Below are 16,341 nucleotides of genomic sequence, written 5' to 3'. Positions count from 1 at the left end.
GAAGAGTATTGATGGTACATATATTATAACTAATTTCATTGTTTTGTTTCCACCTTTAGGTCCTTATAGATGATCACAGGAAGACAACATCAGCAGTGAGAGCTACTTTGGTAGGTTTATCTACCCTTGTTTATGACAATGTCTTCCTAATGAGCAATTGGCACCAGAATTATATAGTTCTGCACCATTGTCGCTCTTGAAGTGAGAGATAATTAAACATGTAACTCTCAAGTAATCTTAATTAGGTCTGACAGGTTTATATCTAGTCGACTGTTCTATTAAACCAATTTGTATGTCTAATGAGATGTTGATGTGTTTGTTTGTTCCAAAAATACATAATGGGGATGTGTAACATATATAAATCAGCTGTATAATACTGTGGGTATATGTAGTAATGTGTAACATAGCTCAGCTATATAATACTGTGGGTATATGTAGTAATGTGTAACATAGATCAGCTGTATAATACTGTTGGTATATGTAGTAATGTGTAACATAGATCAGCTGTATAATACTGTGGGTATATGTAGTAATGTGTAACATAGATCAGCTGTATAATACTGTGGGTATATGTAGTAATGTGTAACATAGATCAGCTGTGGGTATATGTAGTAATGTGTAACACAGATCAGCTGTGGGTATATGTAGTAATGTGTAACATAGATCAGCTGTATAATACTGTTGGTATATGTAGTAATGTGTAACATAGATCAGCTGTTGGTATATGTAGTAATGTGTAACATAGATCAGCTGTATAATACTGTGGGTATATGTAGTAATGTGTAACATAGATCAGCTGTTGGTATATGTAGTAATGTGTAACATAGATCAGCTGTTGGTATATGTAGTAATGTGTAACATAGATCAGCTGTATAATACTGTGGGTATATGTAGTAATGTGTAACATAGATCAGCTGTATAATACTGTTGGTATATGTAGTAATGTGTAACATAGATCAGCTGTATAATACTGTTGGTATATGTAGTAATGTGTAACATAGATCAGCTGTGGGTATATGTAATAATGTGTAACATAGGTCAGCTGTGGGTATATGTAGTAATGTGTAACATAGATCAGCTGTTGGTATATGTAGTGATGTATAACATAGATCAGCTGTATAATACTGTGGGTATATGTAGTAATGTGTAACATAGATCAGCTGTATAATACTGTGGGTATATGTAGTAATGTGTAAAATAGATCAGCTGTTGGTATATGTAGTAATGTGTAACATAGATCAGCTGTATAATACTGTGGGTATATGTAGTAATGTGTAACATAGCTCAGCTGTATAATACTGTGGGTATATGTAGTAATGTGTAACATAGATCAGCTGTTGGTATATGTAGTAATGTGTAACATAGGTCAGCTGTTGGTATATGTAGTAATGTGTAACATAGATCAGCTGTATAATACTGTGGGTATATGTAGTAATGTGTAACATAGGTCAGCTGTGGGTATATGTAGTAATGTGTAACATAGCTCAGCTGTATAATACTGTGGGTATATGTAGTAATGTGTAACATAGATCAGCTGTATAATACTGTTGGTATATGTAGTAATGTGTAACATAGGTCAGCTGTATAATACTGTGGGTATATGTACATGTAGTAATGTGTAACATAGGTCAGCTGTTGGTATATGTAGTAATGTGTAAAATAGATCAGCTGTTGGTATATGTAGTAATGTGTAACATAGATCAGCTGTATAATACTGTGGGTATATGTAGTAATGTGTAACATAGATCAGCTGTATAATACTGTTGGTATATGTAGTAATGTGTAACATAGATCAGCTGTGGGTATATGTAGTAATGTGTAACATAGGTCAGCTGTATAATACTGTTGGTATATGTAGTAATGTGTAACATAGGTCAGCTGTATAATACTGTTGGTATATATAGTAATGTGTAACATAGATCAGCTGTATAATACTGTTGGTATATGTAGTAATGTGTAACATAGATCAGCTGTATAATACTGTTGGTATATGTAGTAATGTGTAACATAGATCAGCTGTTGGTATATGTAGTAATGTGTAACATAGGTCAGCTGTATAATACTGTTGGTATATGTAGTAATGTGTAACATAGATCAGCTGTTGGTATATGTAGTAATGTGTAACATAGATCAGCTGTATAATACTGTGGGTATATGTAGTAATGTGTAACATAGATCAGCTGTATAATACTGTTGGTATATGTAGTAATGTGTAACATAGATCAGCTGTTGGTATATGTAGTAATGTGTAACATAGATCAGCTGTTGGTATATGTATGTGGTTTCTGTCTCCACAGATTGCTGCTGATGTTGCCTGGCATCCCACAGGGACGGTTTTCTTCTTGATCAGTGTGCGAGGAGACATACAGGTTAGTTATCTTATATTTGTTTTTCAACTAAATTATTTCCAGTATTAATTATTTTTTGTTGCCAGACGTCATGTTTACCACATTGCTATATAATTTACCTCTATTACTCCAAGTGATTATTCTGTAGAATTTTGTGGTTCTGTACTCAATCCTAATTACCGTTTGGTCTAGCTCTTTTCCTAAAATAATATTTGAAATTGAACTTTCATACATGTAACATACCACATTTACCTAACAGGTGTTTGACTTGGCCTTGACCTCATTGAGAATACAGCTGGTCTCAGAGGAGCCGAGCCCACAGAGAGTTCTCCCCCTTGGCAAGCTCTTCAAGTAAGTATTGATGTTACATATGAGTGGTACATATTTTAGGGTATTTACTGACGTTTATATACAGTTGCAGTTGTGGTTTAAGTACTATAATAATAGTATTCTTAAAAAAAAGAAATATTTTTTATTTCAACATTTACCCATTTTAGCACAATAAGCGACAGCTGTTGTATTATTTTGGTTGTCTCCATTTATTTTCTCTGTCTACCTTTGTTGTCTCCCTTTAATTCCCCTGTCTACCTTTGTTGTCTCCCTTTATTTCCCCTATCTACCTTTGTTGTCTCCATTTATTTCCCCTATCTACCTTTTGTTGTCTCCCTTTATTTCCTGTCTACCTTTGTTGTCTCCCTTTATTTCTCCTATCTACCTTTGTTGTCTCCCTTTATTTCCTGTCTACCTTTGTTGGTTCCTTTTATTTCCCCTATCTACCTTTGTTGTCTCCCTTTATTTCCCCTATCTACCTTTGTTGTCTCCCTTTATTTCCTGTCTACCTTTGTTGGTTCCTTTTATTTCCCTATCTACCTTTGTTGTCTCCCTTTATTTCCCTATCTACCTTTGTTGTCTCCCTTTATTTCCTGTCTACCTTTGTTGGTTCCTTTTATTTCCCCTATCTACCTTTGTTGTCTCCCTTTATTTCCCCTATCTACCTTTGTTGTCTCCCTTTATTTCCCCTATCTACCTTTGTTGTCTCCCTTTATTTCCTGTCTACCTTTGTTGGTTCCTTTTTTTTCCCTATCTACCTTTGTGGTTTCCTTTTATTTCCCTATCTACCTTTGTTGTCTCCCTTTATTTCCTGTCCACCTTTGTTGTCTCCCTTTATTCCCCCTGTCCACCTTTGTTGTCTCCCTTTATTTCCCCTATCTTCCTTTGTTGTCTCCCTTTATTTCCCCTGTTTACCTTTGTTGTCTCCCTTTATTTCCCCTGTCTACATTTGTTGTCTCTCTTTATTTCCCCTGTCTACCTTTGTTGTCTCCTTTTATTTCCCCTATCTACCTTTGTTGTCTCCCTTTATTTCCCCTATCTACCTTTGTTGTCTCCCTTTATTTCCTGTCCACCTTTGTTGTCTCCCTTTATTTCCCCTATCTTCCTTTGTTGTCTCCCTTTATTTCCTGTCTACCTTTGTTGGTTCCTTTTATTTCCCTATCTACCTTTGTGGTTTCCTTTTATTTCCCCTATCTGACTTTGTTGTCTCCCTTTATTCCCCCTGTCCACCTTTGTTGTCTCCCTTTATTTCCCCTATCTTCCTTTGTTGTCTCCCTTTATTTCCCCTGTTTACCTTTGTTGTCTCCCTTTATTTCCCCTGTCTACATTTGTTGTCTCTCTTTATTTCCCCTGTCTACCTTTGTTGTCTCCTTTTATTTTCCCTGTCTACATTTGTTGTCTCCCTTTATTTCCCCTATCTTCCTTTGTTGTCTCCCTTTATTTTCCCTGTTTACCTTTGTTGTCTCCCTTTATTTCCCCTGTCTACATTTGTTGTCTCTCTTTATTTCCCCTGTCTACCTTTGTTGTCTCCTTTTATTTCCCCTGTCTACATTTGTTGTCTCCCTTTATTTCCCCTGTCTACCTTTGTTAAAAATCTCCCTTTATTTCCTATCTTTTGTTGTCTCCCTTTATTTCCCCTGTCTACATTTGTTGTCTCCCTTTATTTCCCATCTACCTTTGTTGTCTCCCTTTATTTCCCCTGTCTACCTTTGTTGTCTCCCTTTATTTCCCCTGTCTACCTTTGTTGTCTCCCTTTATTCCCCCTGTCTACATTTGTTGTCTCCCTTTATTCCCCTATCTTCCTTTGTTGTCTCCCTTTATTTCCCCTGTCTACCTTTGTTGTCTCCCTTTATTCCCCCTGTCCACCTTTGTTGTCTCCCTTTATTTCCCCTATCTACCTTTGTTGTTTCCTTTTATTTCCCCTATCTTCCTTTGTTGTCTCCCTTTATTCCCCCTGTCCACCTTTGTTGTCTCCCTTTATTTCCCCTGTCTACATTTGTTGTCTCCCTTTATTCGCCCTGTCCACCTTTATTGTCTCCCTTTATTTCCCCTTGTCTTCCTTTGTTGTCTCCCTTTATTTCCCGTCTACCTTTGTTGTCTCCCTTTATTTCCCTGTCTACCTTTGTTGTCTCCCTTTATTTCCCGTCTACCTTTGTTGTCTCCCTTTATTTCCCGTCTACCTTTGTTGTCTCCCTTTATTTCCCCTGTCTACATTTGTTGTTTCCCTTTATTCCCCTGTCTACCTTTGTTGTCTCCCTTTATTTCCCCTGTCTACATTTGTTGTTTCCCTTTATTCCCCTGTCTACCTTTATATCCCCTGTCTAACTTTTTCTCCATTTCCACAATGTACCTTTATATTCCCTAGAGTCCCTGTGACAGTAAAGGAGCTGTGCTGGTGTTCCTTTGATCCCCAATCAGTGGAATGGAGCGGAGATTATACAGATGCTATGTTTATACACTGTGATAGGTCGGTACTGCCTCACTGTATACTGGTCATGATGATTACAAACTTAATGTATCTGGATAATGTAAAAAGCTGAAATTAATCTCCAGTTTTGTTGTATTAGTTAAGAAACATTTTTTATTTATTTATTTATCTTACAAATTTAATAAGAAATTACAAACTAATAAATAAACAAAGAGTGAAATAGAATCAGCATTAAAATTTTTAAAACAAAATAATCATTGCAGAACTGTCTTTCTCCCAAAACAACCATAACATAGAAATTCTTTTAATTACATTGGTAAATTATATTGAGTGATGGGATAGTCAGGTTTTTATCAGGATGAATATTATATCCTTAATCGCTTGGTATTGAATTGAATACAGTATAAAATGATCTTAATTTCAACAGAAAGATTATTTGATCAGTTTTACCAGTTAAAGACACCAGCTGTACACTTTCTAATTACTTTATTGACAGAGGCCCACCCTGTCTGTTTCTGCTGCACCTGGGTGTGGTCAGTAGGGAACGTTTCTCCTGTCTTGAGCTGATGAAGGAGTACATAAAACATAACCAAGTACCCGAGGTGTGTATCTATTTATAGTACAGTTATTACCCGAGGTGTGTATCTATTTATAGTACAGATATTACCCGAGGTGTGTATCTATTTATAGTACTGATATTACCAGAGGTGTGTATCTATTTATAGTACAGATATTACCAGAGGTGTGTATATATTCATAGTACAGATATTTCCAGAGGTGTGTATCTATTTATAGTACAGTTATTACCCGAGGTGTGTATCTATTTATAGTACAGATATTACCCGAGGTGTGTATCTATTTATAGTACAGATATTACCCGAGGTGTGTATATATTTATAGTACAGATATTACCAGAGGTGTGTATCTATTTATAGTACAGATATTACCCGAGGTGTGTATCTATTTATAGTACAGTTATAACCCGAGGTGTGTATCTATTTATACTACGGATATTACCCGAGGTGTGTATCTATTTATAGTACAGTTTTTTGCCAGACGTGTGTATCTATTTATAGTATAGATAATACCAGAGGTGTGTATCTATTTATAGTACAGATATGACCATAGTGTGTATCTATTTATAGTACAGTTGCTACCAAACTTGTGTATCTATTTATAGTACAGATACTACCAGCAATATCTAAAAATCTATTTATAATTTAGATACATGATTGTATTACATATACCAATTTATGTATCTATTTTTAGACAATATTACTAGAGGTGTGTATTTATTTTGATGTTCTGAAACTTTGCAGAATTCCTGTTTGTGCTAATGCCTGTAGTTATGAAAATGATATTCAGATTACAGAAATATGTCACATTTTTCTTATCTGTTTGTAGAAGCATTGTTTATCAGTGAATAATACCATAAACCTCACTTTAGATATTGTATATTTAACAGGCCATCCTACTGCTGGAGAACATGAACTGGGATACCCATGGGTCTGTGTGCTACTCCTGTCTGTCAGCCATTGTCAATCACCTGCTACGTAAACCTCTCAATGTGGAGCGGGAGGGTAATATCAAATCTTTACTACTGTTACGTAAATCTCTCAATGTGGAGCGGGAGGGTATATATATATTAAATATCAAATCTTTACTACTGCTACGTAAATCTCTCAATGTGGAGCTGGATGGGTAATATCAAAACTTTACTACTGCCACATAAATCTTTCAATGTGGAGCGGGAGGCTAATATCAAATCTTTACTACAGCTACGTAAATCTCTCAATGTAGAGCGGGAGGGTAATATCAAAACTTTACTACTGCTACGTAAATCTCTCAATGTGGAGCTGGATGGGTAATATCAAAACTTTACTACTGCCACGTAAATCTTTCAATGTGGAGCGGGAGGCTAATATCAAATCTTTACTATTGCTACATAAATCTCTCAATGTGGAGCGGGCGGGTAATATCAAATCTTTACTACTGCTACGTAAACCTCTCAATGTGGAGTGGGAGGGTAATATCAAATCTTTACTACTGCTACGTAAATCTCTCAATGTGTAGCGGGAGGGTAATATCAAATCTTTACTATTGCTACGTAAACCTCTCAATGTGGAGTGGGAGGGTAATATCAAATCTTTACTACAGCTACGTAAACCTCTCAATGTGAAGCGAGAGGGTAATATCAAATCTTTACTACTGTTACGTAAATCTCTCAATGTGGAGCGGGAGGGTTATATCAGATCTTTACTACTGCTACGTAAATCTCTCAATGTGGAGCGGGAGGGTAATATCAAATCTTTACTACTGCTACGTAAACCTCTCAATGTGGAGCGGGAGGGTAATATCAAATCTTTACTACTGCTACGTAAACCTCTCAATGTGGAGCGGGATGGTAATATCAAATCTTTACTACTGCTACGTAAATCTCTCAATGTGGAACGAGAGGGTAATATCAAATCATTACTACTGCCACATAAATCTCTCAATGTGGAGTGGGAGGGTAATATCAAATCTTTACTACAGCTACGTAAACCTCTCAATGTGGAGCGGGATGGTAATATCAAATCTTTACTACAGCTACGTAAACCTCTCAATGTGGAGCGGGAGGGTAATATCAAGTCTTTACTACAGCTACGTAAACCTCTCAATGTGGAGTGGGATGGTAATATGAAATCTTTACTACTGCTACGTAAATCTCTCAATGTGGAGTGGGATGGTAATATCAAATCTTTACTACTGCTACGTAAATCTCTCAATGTGGAGCGGGAGGGTATATATATTAAATATGAAATCTTTACTACTGCTACAAAAATCTCTCAATGTGGAATGGAAGGGAAATATCAAATCTTTACTACTGCTTCGTAAATCTCTCAATGTGGAACGAGAGGGTAATATCAAATCTTTACTACCATTTCATGCAAATCTTGTTCCACCATGAAATATGTTGAATGAGGAAAAATGTACCTTACACTATTTCCTGATTTGTACTGTAAACATATTTGTAAACTTATTATGGTACTAAGTTGTAAACTTATTATGGTACTAAGTTGTAAACTTATTATGGTACTAAGTTGTAAACTTATTATGGTACTAAGTTGTAAACTTATTATGGTACTAAGTTGTAAACTTATTATGTAGTTTCTGCTTGGTCATTAGTAATGCCTTATGTTCTAATGCCTTGTCCTCAATTGTCCTGCATATCATTTTTGGAATTGATTAAAAGGAGAAATCAAAACACCATGTCAAACCATAATGTGTCTTAAAGAAGAGGCAAGTAAGAATGGAAAGTGACCTAATTTTGTGTAATGTAGGTGTGTAGTCTGTTGATGTGACCTAATTTTGTGTGATGTAAGTGTGTACTCTGTTGGTTTGACCTAATTTTGTGTGATATAAGTGTGTAGTCTGTTGATGTGACCTGATTTTGTATGATGTAAGTGTGCATTCTGTTGGTTTGACCTGATTTTGTGTGATGTAAGTGACTGTGTAATCTGTTGGTTTGACCTAATTTTGTGTGATGTAAGTGTGTATTCTGTTGGTTTGACCTGATTTTGTGTGATGTAAGTGTGTATTCTGTTGGTTTGACCTGATTTTGTGTGATGTAAGTGTGTATTCTGTTGGTTTGACCTGATTTTGTGTGATGTACATATAAGTGTGTAGTCTGTTGATGTGACCTAATTTTGTGTGATGTTAGTGACTGTGTAATCTGTTGGTTTGACCTGATTTTGTGTGATGTAAGTGACTGTGTAATCTGTTGGTTTGACCTAATTTTGTGTGATGTAAGTGTGTATTCTGTTGGTTTGACCTAATTTTGTGTGATGTAAGTGTGTAGTCTGTTGGTTTGACCTGATTTTGTGTGATGTATAAGTGTGTATTCTGTTGGTTGGACCTAATTTTGTGTGATGTAAGTGTGTATTCTGTTGGTTTGACCTAATTTTGTGTGATGTAAGTGTGTATTCTGTTGGTTTGACCTAATTTTGTGTGATGTAAGTGTGTAGTCTGTTGGTTTGACCTGATTTTGTGTGATGTATAAGTGTGTAGTCTGTTGGTTTGACCTGATTTTGTGTGATGTATAAGTGTGTATTCTGTTGGTTGGACCTGATTTTGTGTGATGTACTGTAAGTGTGAAGTCTGTTGGTGTGTGTAGTCTGTTGGTGTGACCTGATTTTGTGTGATGTAAGTGTGTACTCTGTTGGTTTGACCTAATTTTGTGTGATGTAAGTGTGTATTCTGTTGGTTTGACCTAATTTTGTGTGATGTAAGTGTGTACTCTGTTGGTTTGACCTAATTTGTGTGATGTAAGTGTGTACTCTGTTGGTTTGACCTAATTTTGTGTGATGTAAGTGTGTACTGTGTTGGTTTGACCTAATTTTGTGTGATGTAATTGTGTAGTCTGTTGGTTTGACCTAATTTTGTGTGATGTAAGTGTGTAGTCTGTTGGTGTGTGCAGTCTGTTGGTGTGACCTGATTTTGTGTGATGTACATGTAAGTGTTAAGTCTGTTGGTGTGTGTAGTCTGTTGGTGTGACCTGATTTTGTGTAATGTAGACCATGTGTTCCTCTTGACTCCAGGACAGTTAGAAGTGAGTCTAGGGACATTCTATAATCCTAAGAGAGCGCTGTCTGAATCGACCATCATGGATTTCAGAGACCCTATCAGCCGACTAGCACGCAGATTCTTCCACCATCTACTTCGGTAATGTATATGAGATACCAGCTGTCTTTAGCTTTCTCATGTAAATGAAGATTTTGAAAACTATAGATCAGTAACAGATCCCGTACATATGAAGACTGAATCTATACATTGTTATATACCCATTCCTTCCCGTACATATGAAGACTTCTGTACATTGTTATATACCCATTTCATCCCGTACATATGAAGACTGAATCTATACATTGTTATATACCCATTTCATCCCGTACATATGAAGACTGAATCTATACATTGTTATATACCCATTTCTTCACCACTGTAGGTACTCCCGGTTTGACAAGGCATTCTTACTGGCCGTTGACATTGGAGCCAGAGACCTTTTCATGGTGAGTAATCAGAAACTTTGAAGTAGTTCTTTATTGATGTTAAGGTATATAATGATACATGGAAATGTTTGTATGATTGGTATGAATGCCATGGGTTCGTATAATGTGAATCAACCGTACAATTTACATTATTATCATTTAACTACTGTAACAGTTAGTTCCTCCCTAAAACTGTCACGCAAACCAATGTCATACATAATGAAAATAAATTCTTGTCAATACAACACATGACATTTCAGAGGCTTTGTCACCAAACAAAGTAAAACATTACTTTCAGACTAACATGGAAGAAGTTTTCACTTCAAAATTGTTTTATTTTGATCCTCTGATTTTTATGTCATGTCGGGTGCAGATGCTTGTTTTATTTTGTATAGAAGGTCTTGCTTTCACCTATAACTTGGTGCCAATATCCTACACTGGCTGTGTACGATTGATGTGAGTTATTTTAACATTGTATAGGATATCCACTATATGGCACAAGACAAGGGTGAGGTGGCCCTGGCTGAGGTGGCTAAACGTAAGGCTGACCAGATTGAAACAGAGGCTTTAGGTAAATATCTAAATCACTGCTGTATTCAAACATAATAAAACACCTTTATCAAATATTTTGTTAAACATTTTTGTTGTTGTTAAACTTGTTTTGCATTAGGTTATCAGTTTATAGTTTGTTCTACTATTATAATATCTATCATTACAGTACTTTTAATGAATATGCTTGTAGCTGATGATCATAATTTGACAAAACCTTCATGATTGTAATCTTGTGACATTTACACATGTAAGAGTTTTTTTGACATGCAATGTTGAAATCTGTTTATTAACTCACATGGCTTCTCAAAAACCAATAGGGCTAAAATCATGACATTTGGCTGGTACATTTCTGCAAAAAGATATCTCCTTGACCCATATGATCACTGGAGTGAAATTTGGTAAAACACTCAAACGTCTTCTGATTAACTAATTGGCCTAGAATTAAGATACTTTGTATTTACATTGCTATAAAGTTCTCGGGATGAAATCCGACAAAGATTGTGAAATGAAATGACCTCAAATCATATTCAAGGTCACATGGGTAGCTTATTAAAACATTACAATGACTTCTTCTGATTTACCACTGTAACAATTAAGAACTAAAATAAAGAAGATGGCTAGTCAGTTCCTAGGATAGTTTCCGGCAAAGTATGCAAAAGAAAATACCCTTAACAAGGTCACAAAGGTCAGAATTGTTCAGTTTCTTCTTGTTCAACTACGGGTAAACACCTAGAATAAAAAAAATTGGCTGGTAAGCTTCGATCTGGAATGATGCCCAGTAAAATTTGTGTTAAGAAATGTCCATGACCCATATACAAATGTATTCAAGGTCGCAGGGGTAAAATTTGTTGGAGCACAGAAATAAGTTCTTTTGATTATCAGAAACGCTGAGAATCATCAAAGATTTGAATACTAGGTGAGCAATACAAGCCAATTGGACCTATTGTTAAACTTAAATTAGACATATTGATCCTATTAGATGAAAATACTGTTGCAGTGCTTTATTTGTGTTTTGCCAGAGTCATTTGACGGACTTGATGATGATCTGATATTTAATGGCTTTAACAACCAGGTGGCCAACAACCATCAGGACAACAGGCAGAATGGACAGGTATAATTATAGAAACTTAACTCTGGCCAGTAATGTTAGAGTTGATGTATTACAGGCAGAATGGACAGGTATAGTTATAGAAACTTAACTCAGGCCAGTAATGTTAGAGTTTGGTGTATTACAGACAGAATGGACAGGTATAGTTATAGAAACTTAACTCAGGCCAGTAATGTTAGAGTTTGATGTATTACAGGCAGAATGGACAGGTATAGTTATAGAAACTTAACTCAGGCCAGTAATGTTAGAGTTTAATGTATTACAGGCAGAATGGACAGGTATAGTTATAGTAACTTAATTCAGGCCAGTAATGTTAGAGTTTGATGTATTACAGGCAGAATGGACAGGTATAGTTATAGAAACTTAATTCAGGCCAGTAATGTTAGAGTTTGATGTATTACAGACAGAATGGACAGGTATAGTTATAGAAACTTAATTCAGGCCAGTAATGTTAGAGTTTGATGTATGTATTACAGGCAGAATGGACAGGTATAGTTATAGAAACTTAACTCAGGCCAGTAATGTTAGAGTTTGATGTATTACAGACAGAATGGACAGGTATAGTTATAGAAACTTAATTCAGGCCAGTAATGTTAGAGTTTGATGTATTACAGGCAGAATGGACAGGTTTGTATAGTAACTTAATTCAGGCCAGTAATGTTAGAGTTTGATGTATTACAGGCAGAATGGACAGGTTTGTATAGAAACTTAATTCAGGCCAATAATGTTAGAGTTGATGTATTACAGGCAGAATGGACAGGTATAGTTATAGAAACTTAATTCAGGCCAGTAATGTTAGAGTTGATGTATTACAGGCAGAATGGACAGGTATAGTTATAGAAACATAATTCAGGCCAGTAATGTTAGAGTTTGATGTATTACAGGCAGAATGGACAGGTTTGTATAGTAACTTAATTCAGGCCAGTAATGTTAGAGTTGATGTATTACAGGCAGAATAGACAGGTATAGTTATAGAAACATAATTCAGGCCAGTAATGTTAGAGTTTGATGTATTACAGGCAGAATGGACAGGTTTGTATAGTAACTTAATTCAGGCCAGTAATGTTAGAGTTTGATGTATGTATTACAGGCAGAATGGACAGGTTTGTATAGAAACTTAATTCAGGCCAGTAATGTTAGAGTTTGATGTATTACAGGCAGAATGGACAGGTTTGTATAGAAACTTAATTCAGGCCAGTAATGTTAGAGTTTGATGTATTACAGGCAGAATTGACAGGTTTGTATAGTAACTTAATTCAGGCCAGTAATGTTAGAGTTGATGTATTACAGGCAGAATGGACAGGTATAGTTATAGAAACTTAACTCAGGCCAGTAATGTTAGAGTTTGATGTATTACAGACAGAATGGACAGGTATAGTTATAGAAACTTAATTCAGGCCAGTAATGTTAGAGTTTGATGTATTACAGGCAGAATGGACAGGTTTGTATAGTAACTTAATTCAGGCCAGTAATGTTAGAGTTTGATGTATTACAGGCAGAATGGACAGGTTTGTATAGAAACTTAATTCAGGCCAGTAATGTTAGAGTTTGATGTATTACAGGCAGAATGGACAGGTTTGTATAGAAACTTAATTCAGGCCAGTAATGTTAGAGTTTGATGTATTACAGGCAGAATTGACAGGTTTGTATAGTAACTTAATTCAGGCCAGTAATGTTAGAGTTTGATGTATTACAGGCAGAATGGACAGGTATAGTTATAGAAACTTAATTCAGGCCAGTAATGTTAGAGTTTGATGTATTACAGACAGAATGGACAGGTATAGTTATAGAAACTTAATTCAGGCCAGTAATGTTAGAGTTTGATGTATGTATTACAGGCAGAATGGACAGGTATAGTTATAGAAACATAATTCAGGCCAGTAATGTTAGAGTTTGATGTATTACAGGCAGAATTGACAGGTTTGTATAGAAACTTAATTCAGGCCAGTAATGTTAGAGTTTGATGTATGTATTACAGGCAGAATAGACAGGTACATGTAGTAATAGAATCTTGATTTTTAGCTCAGCTGCCTGAAGAGCAAGTGAGCTTAAATGATGTGCTATGTTCAAGGTCACAGGGGTGAAGCTTACGCTTATGCTATGCTCAAGATACCAGGGGTCAATTAGACTAAAATCTTTAAACAACTTCTCAATAACCAAGAGGCTCATAGACATGATATTGGGTCTTTAGCGTGCTGCAGTGAAAGGCTGCTAAATTTGTTCAAATGAATGACCTTGACCTACATTCAATGTTACACATCAGGTCGAATAGGCTAAGATCTAAAAACAACTTCTTTTCAATTGCCAAAATGTCCAGACACCTGATATTTGGCTTGTAGCATACTTGAGTGAAGGCTTGGATGTTTGTACAAATGAATAACCTTAACCATGATTTAAGTTTGAAAAAGTTAGATTGGCCAAAATATTTAAAAGACACGTTTTCAAATAACTGCGAGTTCCTGAGATCTTACATCTAGTCTCTGGTAAACTTGTATATGTTAATGTATAAAAAGGATCACTGGATAGCAAGTGAGTGATTTCGGCCCAGTGGGCCATTGTATTTTTTTCATGGATTGCTGTACAAAGCAGACAATACACAATTAACACTACCTCATCGACTCCCAATAACATATGTGTACTTCACACCATGACAAACACACTTCTGTCTTTTTATGGTTTATTGGCCAAGGAAGTAAAAATTAAAAGTAATTTGCAAGTGAAATATTCTGCAGTGCTTGATGGAAACCAGGTAATATATGATGGAATATTTATATACATGTATATATGATGTTCTATATGAAGTATAAGTATGTAAAGTTTAAAGTAAAAAGAATATAATAGCAAAAATATATATGGCAAAAGTGTATATAGTGAAAAGTATATATGGATAGTAAAAAGTATGCACAAAGTATTATCCTTCAAATCATCATTTGATTGTAATTATGATGATTTTAAAGCCAAATAATTAATGGAAACACATTATACTAACAGATACGGTGGCTGTACATAATCATGATCATTCCATGTCATTAGTATACAACACCAAAATAAAACCACATGATCATGATAGGTACCATACATATGAATACAATCTACTTTGTCAACAAGCTTTATATAATCAGCTACTATATTATGTAGTTCAGTGTATTGAACTGGTCCAAACTTATACCTCTTTTTATGATAATCCATGTTCCAGTCCATAATGTTTGGTAACGAGGTCTGTCGTGATTTTGTCCCATTCAGGAGAAGAATTTGGTCACATATTGTTTTATACTAGAAGTAAGTCTGACAAAGTAACTTCCACTGTCACCCAGCGAGGAGATCAGACAGTCATTTTAAGGATCATTGAGTTTGTAATAACTTCCATTGTCACTCAGGGAGGAGGTCAGACAGTCATTTTAAGGATCATTGAGTCGAGTTAGTAATAACTTCCACTGTCACTCAGCCAGGAGATCAGACAGTCATTTTAAGGATCATTGAGTCGAGTTAGTAATAACTTCCACTGTCACTCAGCGAGGAGATCAGACAGTCATTTTAAGGGTCATTGAGTTTGTAATAACTTCCACTGTCACTCAGCGAGGAGATCAGACAGTCATTTTAAGGATCACTGAGTTTGTAATAACTTCCACTGTCACTCAGTCAGGAGATCAGACCGTCATTTTAAGGATCATTGAGTTAGTAATAACTTCCATTGTCACTCAGCCAGGAGATCAGAGTCATTTTAAGGATCATTGAGTCGAGTTAGTAATAACTTCAACTGTCACTCAGTGAGGAGATCAGACAGTCATTTTAAGGATCATTGAGTTTGTAATAACTTCCACTGTCACTCAGCGAGGAGATCAGACAGTCATTTTAAGGATTGTTGAGTTAGTAATAACTTCCACTATCACTTAGCCCGGAGATCAGACAGTCATTTTAAGGATCGTTGAGTTAGTAATAACTTCCACTGTCACTCAGCGAGGAGATCAGACAGTCATTTTAAGCATCGTATAGTCGAGTTAGTAATAACTTCCACTGTCACTCAGTCAGGAGATCAGACAGTCATTTTAAGGATCATTGAGTTAGTAATAACTTCCACTATCACTCAGTCAGGAGATCAGACAGTCATTTTAAGGATCATTGAGTTAGTAATAACTTCCACTGTCACTCAGTCAGGAGATCAGACAGTCATTTTAAGGATCATTGAGTTAGTAATAACTTCCACTATCACTCAGTCAGGAGATCAGACAGTCATTTTAAGGATCATTGAGTTAGTAATAACTTCCACTATCACTCAGTCAGGAGATCAGACAGTCATTTTAAGGATCATTGAGTTAGTAATAACTTCCACTGTCACTCAGCCAGGAGATCAGACAGTCATTTTAAGGATCGTTGAGTTAGTAATAACTTCCACTGTCACTCAGCCAGGAGATCAGACAGTCATTTTAAGGATCGTTGAGTTAGTTTTGATGAGCCAAGTCATAGTTCAGGTGTATTGTAGCTGTAGTACCGCTTCTCCTTAATGATTTTAACTGTGTCAGCTTAGTTACCTCCCTTTTCTTGTTA

The 16,341-nt window shown here is 35.8% G+C and overlaps 1 protein-coding gene across 2 annotated transcripts in view; it reads left to right on the top strand.

The window, feature by feature from the left end:
• Positions 1-16,341, top strand: part of LOC117324128 (WD repeat-containing and planar cell polarity effector protein fritz homolog) — a 57,867-nt gene that overhangs the window by 21,563 nt on the left and 19,963 nt on the right. For both annotated transcript variants that reach the window (XM_033879795.1, XM_033879794.1), the window contains exons 15-24: positions 60-110; positions 2,298-2,369; positions 2,608-2,699; positions 5,044-5,145; positions 5,603-5,708; positions 6,572-6,686; positions 9,687-9,810; positions 10,094-10,157; positions 10,617-10,707; positions 11,708-11,799. In XM_033879795.1, the coding sequence (XP_033735686.1) occupies positions 60-110; positions 2,298-2,369; positions 2,608-2,699; positions 5,044-5,145; positions 5,603-5,708; positions 6,572-6,686; positions 9,687-9,810; positions 10,094-10,157; positions 10,617-10,707; positions 11,708-11,799 (909 nt within the window). The remainder of the gene's footprint in view (positions 1-59; positions 111-2,297; positions 2,370-2,607; positions 2,700-5,043; positions 5,146-5,602; positions 5,709-6,571; positions 6,687-9,686; positions 9,811-10,093; positions 10,158-10,616; positions 10,708-11,707; positions 11,800-16,341) is intronic.

This window comes from Pecten maximus, chromosome 3, assembly GCF_902652985.1.
Source record: "Pecten maximus chromosome 3, xPecMax1.1, whole genome shotgun sequence".
Classification (NCBI taxonomy): Eukaryota; Metazoa; Mollusca; class Bivalvia; order Pectinida; family Pectinidae; genus Pecten; species Pecten maximus.
Note: the sequence above shows the minus strand (reverse complement) of the source record. Positions and strands in the feature narration are given on the sequence as shown.